The sequence below is a fragment of the Ischnura elegans genome, chromosome 7 (assembly GCF_921293095.1).
Source record: "Ischnura elegans chromosome 7, ioIscEleg1.1, whole genome shotgun sequence".
NCBI classification, from domain to species: Eukaryota; Metazoa; Arthropoda; class Insecta; order Odonata; family Coenagrionidae; genus Ischnura; species Ischnura elegans.
Genome location: NC_060252.1, coordinates 68570476 through 68582081, shown reverse-complemented (window position 1 = coordinate 68582081; position 11606 = coordinate 68570476). Strand labels below are relative to the sequence as shown.

Here is an 11606-nt window from a genome sequence, read left to right as displayed (position 1 = left end):
GGTGAGCGAACCGCCAAGCTGCCAACAGGCGTTTGCAATGCGGAGCCGCGAATGATATTTCTTCGGTTGGCAAGAGTGGGTAGCCTTAGTATCTCCCGCGATGCTGTTGGATTTATAGTAGACCTTTTCGACGTCACCTTCGTGTTCGCAAAATAAATGAATAAATAATAATAATAAATAATTTCAAGTGCCATAAACAATCCAACACATTATATCTGGTTGTAAGATGTTAGTTAATACAATATTTAAATAGTCATAATCAAGTTGCAAAAATTATCCAACAAAAACTGAAACAAACCTATTCACTGTTTCATATGAGTATACGGGTAGGTAATCCAGCATAATCAATAGGAATTGTCCTAAGGAATGTAAATCAGTGGCGGATACCGATGGGGGCGCCCTCCCTCCCCCCCCCTTGCGGGTCCGCCCGTATTGCCGAACATTGCAAAACCACAATTGTAACTTTTTTATATCATAAGATGCCATTGTCTTTTACATATGTATAATCACTTTAAATAAAATTTTCTTATACTCTGCCTGTGAATTCATCATTTATTATTACGATAAAAGTAAAGACAACTCAAGATATACGATATTTTGCGCCCCCCTTGAGTTTTTTCTGTATCCGCTACTGATGTAAATTTGACTAAGAAGTGAGTGTAAAAGGCCAGAAAATAAGGAAAAAAATGCTATAAAATATTATGGAATGATGTGGAGTGATTGAATATTTTTTTATGATGTTAACGAGAAAAAACCCACATACAGTCAATAACCTGCCTTGCGATACTAGAGACCCAGCAACTAGGTTATGTCGAAGCCGAGTAACGGTATCTCTTCGTTCGTAGCATTTTTTATTAATTAATCTCGCACCTTTACTACGTGTTCTCTTTAGTTCTCGAAGTGAATATATTTCCGCACTAGATCCTTTAAACCAGCCAAGTATCATATGTGCGGTCTGACGAGTGTGAAGACCCAGGAAGCCAAATTACTTCAACGCGCACTGTCAGGTTTTATAGACGGCTGAATACACACGCCTGTTGAGACAGCTTGCAATACGTAGACACAGATATAAAAAGGTTGCCGATCCCTGGGATAAAATGTTGGTCGCCATTGCAAATTTTTCCATCCCTGACCAAATGTCTCATCTTAGGCTTCAATCACGATTAAAGGCATTTCTTGCTTCGCTCCCAAGAAAGCCTCTGCTTTCGCTTTCTACACACGAGGGTTTTCTTTCATTGGAGCCAGGTTTTCTATCACGAATCGCCAACGGTATTCGATGCCAAAATTCAATGCCCTTTTCACTTGTGCAATGGCTTGTCTCCTAAGTGATTTTGCGGCTCGAGATTAACTAAAAACAAGAGCGATTTTTGTTTCATACGCATGAGGTTAAGATTGAAATGACAAAAAACTAGATCACTTAAAATGGATCCAATGAGTCAGGCTGGTTGGCTAAGACGATAGCGTTAGTTTTTATGAGGTTTATTTCTATTAGAAATAACATTTCCATTATAGGTGCAAGGCGTTTCAGTAGGAATCTGCAATACTTCAGGTGGGGGAGGGGAGAGAATTTTAAGCATTTTTTGTGCATAATGGGGTCGCAACTCTTAAGTTACTGAAAAATGGCAACGTAAACAATTTTTGGATGCACTTTGCAGTTACCATGGAAACGGTTTTTCTTGGGTGTTCAGCCTTTTCGGCATTTTATTTAATGCTGTGGATTTTTAAGGATATTTGATATTTAAGTTTTGACGAAAATGTGGGATTGTAACAGTCTGAAAAAATTTATCTTAATTTAGCTTAATTAAACGAGAGCTTCGAACGAGTATCAACGATAAATTGCGCAATATTACCAATTTTGAAACCTAAAGTTTCGTAATTATAATCATATCAGGCGCTACAGGATTAGCGGATCGCAAATTTTCACTCTATTCTCATGTGTTCAAAATTGTAATTTAGATGTGAGCTGGAAAATTTTGTCGGGTATTTTAATTCGCTTCGGAAAGCGTCATAAGAAGGCATCATATTGCCCCACCACCCCTAACGTAATTTTACTTGCCAAGGCCCAAAAGAATCGCGACATTTCCACACTTCTGATTAGTTGGATTCGATATAAATCTTTCACATGACGGATGATGAAATTCACATGTATTGTTATTAAAAAAATAAACTACGGGGAAAAAAGTACCGAGAGATGCATAGTTTTTTTTCTAAAACTGGAACAAATAGTCAACTGGAGACACGTAAACGTATTGTTTACTGGACTTTGACGTAACGCTCATCAAACATGGCGATGGGTCGTTAGGAGCACAAGATTACGATACAATTTTCAAAGTGAAATTTAACGGATAATGTACAGGTAATAGAGGAACTGTTTTCACAGTAATTATCAACGTGGAGGATATTTTTTTTATCTCATAATCATCCATTTTAAGTGGAATTCCTAATTGAAAATGTATAGACACGAGGCTGTGAGATTGACCTGGGAACGTACCTTTTGATTAGCATAGGAATGTCAATGAGGTTGATAGTCAATAAAGCGCAAAATAGGCTAGTAAATAAATTAGTGACGCTAATGCTTTTGGGAATTAGATCTGAAATTATCTCTGCCGGATTTTTTTTCAGAACAGATAGATGATCGATCGTCCACAGGGAGATGCTTTCAAATTGTTTTTGACACTTAGAAGACTTCGATCCTCTCTGTAGAAAATCAAAGGTAGGATATATGAGAACAATTATCAAATTCGAATACAGAGACGGGGAAGAGAACTATGGTTCCATTGCCTACCGGTACATTAGGCCGAAACTTACACTAGATAGACCCCGGTGGCGTCGACAGGAATTTGAAATGGGGGAGGTTTATTGGATATTTCGGAGCCCTTCCGGGGCAGTGACGTAGACATCAATTTAGTCCGGGGGGGGCGTCAAAACCAAGGGGGAAATTTTTTGAAAAGCAGTGTACTAAATCATGGGTTTTAAACTAATTTTAACAATTTTCAAAATCGTAAAAACTTCATTTGTTAAATAAATATTTTGTAATCTCATGATTTTTCAATGCAGTGGAACTTGGTTATAACGGCACCGGCTGTAACGTCAACTCGGGTTTAACGTCACATTTTATGCAGACCAGCCAAAATTGAACATTTTATGTTGTACGAAAACCCGTTTATATCGTCAATAAATATTGCGACGCTCGGGTATAGCGTCAAAACTTTTGCGATTCTTAGGTTGCAAAAGTGGTAGTGTGATTGTATTATGTCCCAAAGTTCATAGAAACCATGTGTAGAAGTGAATATCATTTTCTTATTAACGTTTCTTTATTATACATATTCCATTGTAAGAGTAGATTTCAATAAACAGTGTTGTGTATAGCAGAACATTTGCGTTTTTACTTTGTCCTTTCACTCGGATTCAAGGCTGCTTTTTTTATAACGTCACTCGGATATAACGTTAAAAATCTTCTGGTCCCTTTGATGACGTTATAACCAAGTTCCACTGTATATTGTTTTCAATTATGAAGGAAAATGATTGTGTTTTTATACTTCGGGGAGGGTTCCGAATCCCCCCTGGCTGCGACACTGTTCCGGGGTGTATGGAAAACACCCCAGGGCAAATGGGGAGATTTTTGATGTTGAAAACGTGATTTTTAGGACACAAAAATAGTAATTTTGTACGAGTATTTCTTAAGTTATTTATTGATGATATATCACTCGTCTTTGGTGCCTCTTTTAAAGGCTTAAGGGAGGTTGTAACCATGGGCGTACCCAGCGGTGAGCAGGAGGGAGCAACTAACCCCCCCTAAAAGTAAAAATAGCGTAAGTCTTGAACGAAAATTAGGACTGGATTGAAACAATATTTTTTTTAATTTCTTTAAAGCTACGAAAAATGATATTAGTATAAGACATATAACTATTCTATTGTATAATTCTACCGATTACGGTAGTACTGGAGTATTCCATGGAGTACTAAAGACGTAATCTGGGAGCCTCCCTTTCCTTCCAGCACTGCCCTCTTCAATTCACTGTTGGGCCTACTCCCTTTCAATCTATCTAAAAATCCTATTCTCTTCCTTCTCCTCACTTGTTTACCTAACAATCTACCCTCTAACACCGTTTTCAACATACCCTTCCCACTAAGTACTTCCTTCATCCATACCTTCTGTCTCCTCCGTATCTAAAAACATATATTCTAGCCAACAATTTTAAAAACTAATACAGTGCTGTTATAATTTTCTTTGAATGTTGTTTTCACTTGCCTTTTCCATGCTAATATGTTACAAGTTGAGCATTAATTGCGTCAGGAGATTTTGGCGATTTTATGACCCCCCCCCTTTCCCTCTTTTCTCACGTGAGACTGTTCAAAATGCGTATTTTTAGCGTAAATGTGTTAGTATGTACTTCATTGCATTGGATCTATAAAAAAATCGTTTAATTGTTTTTATTCAAGAATAGAGAATTCAACCCATTTTTCTCGCAACTGTTCACTTTTTCTTGCAGAAAATATCTATAAAAAACTATTTGTTTAGTTATTTTTATTCAAGATTAGAGAATAAAACCCATTTTTCTTGTAACTTTACACTGTTTCTTGGGGAAAAAAATTTCGTGATACTTGCCAGGACATCCAAATGAGATTGGATGAGAATAGGCCTGACCCCCAAGTCCCTCCTAAACCCTTACGTAATTAATGGTCCTAACTGGTTATGATCCAAGAAAGATTTGAAACAAACAAGTATGCAATTATATTTCTTCAAGGATTACAGCATGGAAACATTTTAAGAATAGATTTTTTTGATAATATTCGATTTTCTGGCCCTGATCGCCAAAAAAATATTTTTCGGTTCTTTTAAACAAATTTCCTCCTCTGTATCGCCTACAGCTAAGAAACCTGAGTGATTTTTTTACCTGCGAATAAAATTTGCCTAAATTGGTGGATCAATTTTTATTTTATTCCCAAACCCCCGAATACAGCTCTCATTGGCCATTTTAAATCGGGGTATTCAACTAATTCAACAATGAAACGTACACGAACCATGCCCTGGATAGGGGAACTTACCCAGGCGGGACTCGAACCCGCGACCTCCTGTTTGGCAGGCGAGGACTGTAACCCGCCGCCACCGAGGCCGGCGAATTTTAAATACCGCACTTCGCTCGGGCTAATCAGTTATTTTCTCTTAAAATTTAGGATCTTACTTTTAGCCTTTTACAAGCTTGCAATTCAGTATTACGGTTTAGCCTGAGGATTATTTTCCAAAAAATATGTACATATTAAGTATTGAAAATTTAAAAAGCAAAGTTATTACCTTAAAAAAAAACACCAGGCAAAAATTCTGAAAAATTGTTTTCATATTGAAAATTTTTTAATTTAAAGCAAATTAAAGAAGATGAGGACATGGTAGATGTCAAAAGGTTGACTAGCTCTGAAAGGATTGAAAATTGAACGAAAGAGGATCGTATTGTTGTAGTGGCTAGTGTTGGCTTCCCTTCCTGTGGGTCCAGGTTCCTGTGGGTTCAGGACTGTGGTGGAAATATTTCAGAGAATGCTCGATTCCACCTGAAATCTTCAAGGTGATGAGATTTTTCTCAATTATATTTTAAACATTGTTTGATGCGATATACATAGTGGGTATCCATGAAGACGTATTTCAGTACCAACAAACTCCTTACCACCTCAACTAATTCCCAATGATACACAAAATCCTTACAAGTACTTTGTAAAGGGTGTTTCTAGTACAGCACTTCATCCGTGGGATGGAACCGTAAGCGGTGGTCCCCTCGTCACCTTTCGCCAAGAGCAGGCTAATACTGATGCCGAGTTTCTCTCCACCATATCTTCCCTATGGCAATAATGACCTTAGCTGTCAATCGCCTCCAAATACCATATTATGATAAAAAATTGTTTCAGCGAAACAAGGATGAGGGGAATTTGTTTTTTCTAATTTCTAAATATGACTTCATACAATGATAGGAGTTCACATCCACCTCTATAGAATTTTGCGTACAACTTACGTTTGCTTTGAAGACGTCGTCGGATCATTTTACCCCAATGGATAGTAAGTTTTTAACTTAAAAAATCATCATATACCACACATTGAGTAAACATACAAGCATGGTGACGAGTGGAGATGGATAAAGATGGGTCCTAATGTAAGTGAAGACTATTCATTCCTAATAATAATAAAATAAGAATAGTAAAGATACCGCAGAAATAATCTAATTGATGAAAATGTATCAGTTACTACATCTGAAGGCCTGGTTACATGATACATTAACACGTGCAAGTTATTGTCTAAATGCATCAACAATTTCGGTGGACAGTATAAGTGCATGAAGCAAATCAGAATGCGTTCATGTACTTCTACAATTTAGGTGGTTACACCATGAATTTTTGTATTCCTTCACTCATTCATACATTTAGATATTAACTATGATAAGTTAATGTACCATGCATGACCAGGCATTAATTATCATTACATCCTCAAAAAATTTCCCAGTGAATGAGTCCCCTAAAATTTTTAAAAGGGATAACTCCAAAATTTCAAGGATCTAAAAGTAGGGAACTAATTTACAGCTTTTTGAGAGTAAACAAACATGAATAGATGAGTTTGGACTGAGTACCCAATTTATTCATCACAGGAAACATCACACACTTTGGTACATTGAAGAGGAAAGACAAAAATCATGTAGCATAAATGAAATTATGAATATGTAATTGGCTAAGCATAAAAACTGGAATGAAAATAACGTTAGCACCTTTTAATTTAGTATTGATGGTAAAAAAATCTTGATTATATTTCAAACAAAAACTTTGTTCTTAAAGTCTATAGTCCAAAAAGTCATATTTTGCTGCAATATAAATAGTTAACCATGGTTTTCAAGATTTTTTTGTGAGCAACAAAACATTTGCCAGTAAATACAAAAAAGGCACTACATATTTAGGAAGAAATAAGTAAGAATATACAATCCAAAATATTGTCATCATTGGCTGCTCAAATATTACTATACCTACAAGACTTTTTCAAGAGCTCAAATATGTACAACAGCTCAAAAAATCATAGTGATACTTCACGAATGAATAATGGATAGCTCTTCATCACAATACAGAGAGAAAAACTCCCTTAGCAACTATTAACTTTCCACATCACCAGCTTACATTTCTTCTTGATGTTTGCCTCGTAGAACAACCAAACTACATCACGAAGAAACTTCTCAAAATTTAGACAAATGTGAGGTGAAACATTTTAACGTTCCCATAAAGCAACTGAATATTCAAAGCACCAGACAAAAGTTATTCGTAAAGCTAATCTTTGGCACCACATGCATCATGTAAAATATTTAATGTAACACATGTAACAAGCACTCTCATGGGAAGACAGTAATGAAAAGACACAAGCATTCATTACAGCAATCATTAAAAATGACTGACTGGAAGTCTTCTAGACCTCGCACGGATGTACATACTTTCATCTTTATCTCAACAATTAACATTTAAAAGGCCATTAACACACAAGATGCTAAAAAAACAACTTTTCACTGGCAATACCCCATCAAAGATGAAAGATAAACCCATCTCATCCTGTATTCCAATCTACATCATCCACGTACACTTAGCTGAAGCTATCAACTCTTTCAATTTCTTACAGAATCAACATAAGTACGTTCTATGAATCAGTGGCACTCTACTTTTACACTGTCTGTGGAGATACTAACCGCCAGTAGGAAGAATTCTCTTGAGAAAGCCACTCATGGAGCCCAGTTAATAAAATACTCCACCGACCTCATACCCCTGTGCCATTACACTAACTTCCCTTACTCCTCTTTAACCAAAACTGATTTTTTTAGTGAAAGATTATTGAAGTTAAGTACCTATAGATTTTTGCTTTAAAACGTCAATGTCCTGAAAAGAAATTATCATCAAAGGTTCCCTTACTAGCAACGAGAAACCAATTTGCACCCTTAACTAGTTGCCTGCGTGAAGAAAGTTGCTGTGCAGAAATCTTTTAATTTTTCAGAATTCAATTCCTTCAGATTTCCAAACTATTTGAGGCATGAATATTCTTTGCCTGGTTAAAAAATTAGCATGAGATTGCATGGCATTTGAATGAAATGAGTACTTCAAACCCTTAACAAGCATTGATATGATATAACAAGGAAACGAAGGATGTCAATAACAGCCCGTTCCTGGGTAAAAATACTGTGACTAGAGATGTGTTTCTTTGAACTTAAAGATTTTTTAATGAGATTATAACAGGGTGAGTTTGGGAATTATGACACTTGCATGGCAGGTGGAATAAAAGAAACAGAAATCATGTGGCAATATGAAATTACATTAAGTCATACTTGTAAACGCAATCTGAGAGGGGAGATTAAATGCTTATATCATGCATACACTTCTAAGTGATAGAGGGAATAACATACTTCCCCAACATAAGAGAGACTAAAATGAAAATAAAAGAGCGAATTGGCAAGCAAAAATGATCACATCATTGGGAGACAGAAAAATCGTGAGTAATATTTACTGTTGAAGAGATTTCACAAGTGGGTGTAATTAGACATTAACTTCAAGTAAGTACTATAATCTACTCGAAAAATAATAATTTTGCACACAAATGGCAAAATGAACTGTTCGGACGTTGATTGACAATACCAGCTAGTGAGCATTACAGAATGCTTCATGAGGCTCATTGCATACTTTACTTAGCTACTTACGTTAAGAAAAAGTAGACACGTTTCTAACGAATAATCATGCTCCTAAGATGATATCCTCAAGACGAAGTTACACCGAAGAGGCTCAATCTATAATACCCCCTCTTCTATTCTCCACGATAAATTTAAATCCAATTTGTTCGCAAACCCCCAAATAAACAAATATCAGTATCTCCTCACAATCTGAATGGCACTCAAAAAAGGAGGTTGTCACACACTGCATAACGGATTTTCTTCGGGACTAGGAGACATCCTGAGGTTACCTTACGGATATTCACATTTAAATTTCATTAGTAGTCACTACACTGGTCAATGGCTTGTATGGAACACTAGGAGCATCTCTGCGACGAAATGTTACCCAAGTATAAACTAAACTGCCCATTACACTTAAATTTATGCCTATGAAATTCACCCAGGAGAACACGTAATCGCCGCCAATTACCATCCCTAAATAAGTCACACAAATATTTTTTAAGCATCCAATAATTGTCGTAGTCAACGCTGAATTGTAGAATGTGCACACAATCACGCTGTACGACAAAATAAATCCCATGACACAAGACAACAAGAACTGAATTAAAAAGAGCATGTCTTTCCAATTCGTGAACTCAGCAGCTTTATCAAGCTCACCAGTTTGCCATGCAAATAGTAAGGCCGGAGGCATCATGAATAGTGAGTTATAAAACATCAATCCATACTTTCCTAACTCTTTGGAATCCAGTTTCTTTTTCATAACAACACCATTAGCAGCTGTGAAAAAGTCGTTGAGCAAAACAAACACATAACCTTGCAGAGTAAATGCAAGATCGTTACTAGCAGCAACTATGGCACCAATTATCATAACGTACACTGAGAACTGAACTAAAGCACTCGGCCGAACACCAAGTATGTAGAACTCGGCAATCATGGTCATAAGAATGGAAAACCTTCTCAATGCAGTAAACATTGGTAGGCTCAACTCCTTTGTACCACCCAGGCCAAAGGCCATATTCCCTATGAATATCAAGGGTAATGGCCATATTTTAGAAAATGTGTCGGCGCCCAGATCAGGGAAACCAACGATTTTCAGTTTTTTGGCAGCATAAAGTACAACAATAGTTGCCACCATCTGTCCCAACCCCAACACTTGAAACGATGGGAACCCGTAGGTAGTCAAAACCGTTTTGTTTACCACTGTTATCATAAACGAAGAGATACCGTAGAATACTGCAGATGCGACACTTAAAAATAAAGCAGACCTCTGACTGGAATCAACAGCATTGCTACCCGCGTCCACCATGACGTTGATCTGCGTGTGTTGGACGCCCATCTCGACGGATAGCAGTGATAAAAAACAAGGGAAACTTAGTCACATCCAGTGTCTTAATTTTTCGGTGGTGAATTCAGCTTGCCATATCCTTCGCGCTGACGATGAAATTCATTTCCAACAGTTGACTCGGCACTGGACTCCAGCGAGTGTGAGAGCACAAGTCGTTCACTAAATGGCATTTTCCAAAGGAATTTCTTGACGAATATATTAATTTTTCAACACAAAATAATAATCGCTTCCTCCCACCAGCACGCGGATGTTATGGATCCGAGCGCGCCAGCGAGTTACTCGCTGGTATTCACTGCTTACGATATCATGTTCACGATGTCATCCTTACGCAGACCGGGCAACATCCGACATCCCTCAACTCAACAGCGAAGCGCAACGGGACAACAAGCGCAACAATATAACAAAACACATGCGAAAATATCTCGGCGTGCAGCGCCCTTTTTGAATATCCGTAAGGGTGTACATGATGGCGAAGTGCACCTATTACTGACGAAGATGGTGAAGTACACCTTACTGACGAATGCATTGAAATTATTAATATGGTTTACTTTGAAGATATATTGAAAGAAATGTAAACTTTTAATATATACGATTGTATACTGTAATGATAACAGCTTTTTTGTTTGTTAAATGGAGAGAAGTGATGATTTCGAGAGGAAGGCAGACGAATGTATCAAAAAGTGCTATCACTAAAATTTTTTGAGTGAAATTAACTCTTATTCCCTTTCACTTTCACTCGAAGAGGCAATATTAGCATTTTTCAAATATGAATTTCTTTTTACGCGGCACGATATTTTGATGTAGAAATGTTTATTTACCTGTAATCCATACCCTCGGGAGTAGTAAGGGCCTCTACTTTCAGTCTGCATTGTGTCATGATCTTTTTGATCGAATAATAAAGGATGGGACGCGATTCGCATCCTGTGTGTTTGTTTCAACCTGAGGAAACCTTGTCAACCGTCCGTCACCGTAAATCGTGGGGATCCTTGGTGTACATGCCCAGACTGGCCATATTGTCCATGTCGGATATAGAGTAGCCAATCAGCCAGACTAGTTCGAGGAAGGCTCCTGAGGGGAGGCAAAAGACGCCCGATCGATGGGACGCAGGCATGCATGCTGGTTGGACGTTGGAGATGCTTTAGGGACAACGTTGGGTGATCTAGAGACTTATCGTCACTCGACCTGGCTCAGTTGGCGGTTTTAGACACGAATATAGTATCCTCCAATCTGCCAATAAATGTGTTGTCAAACGCCATGCATTTAAATGGGTATTCAAGAATCGCCCACGCGTCGCTGAAGGCAGAGCGATACGAATATTCACAGGGAAAAATGCTATAATTAGGGCTGTTGACCGACCTTATTTGAGATGATGTAACTTATCAAAATCACAACTTTTCCACGCTATTCTATTAAATTTCAAATACTCTTAACTTAACTCTGAACTCTTTGAAGACCCCTTGGCTTTACATAAGACTTTTGCATTAGACATATCGCGAGACACAGGCATGGAAGCAGGGCTACTATTGCATAGTGTGACCCCGTCCACAGAAGATGTGGACATGAAGTAAACTTTTATTTGATATGCTCCA

At 37.5% G+C, this 11606-nt stretch overlaps 1 protein-coding gene across 1 annotated transcript; it reads right to left on the bottom strand.

Moving 5' to 3' along the window:
* Positions 1–6593: 6593 nt before the first annotated feature.
* On the bottom strand, positions 6594–10673 carry LOC124162157 (UDP-sugar transporter UST74c). The gene has a single exon (XM_046538578.1). It carries the CDS (start codon positions 10006–10008, stop codon positions 8980–8982), a length of 1029 nt encoding a protein of 342 aa, XP_046394534.1. The 5' UTR covers positions 10009–10673; the 3' UTR covers positions 6594–8979.
* Between the last annotated feature and the right edge of the window lie 933 nt (positions 10674–11606).

Bases quoted from the DNA above. Each gene is read 5' to 3' on its own strand.
- LOC124162157 (XM_046538578.1), bottom strand. From the start codon at position 10,008: ATGGGCGTCCAACACACGCAGATCAACGTCATGGTGGACGCGGGTAGC.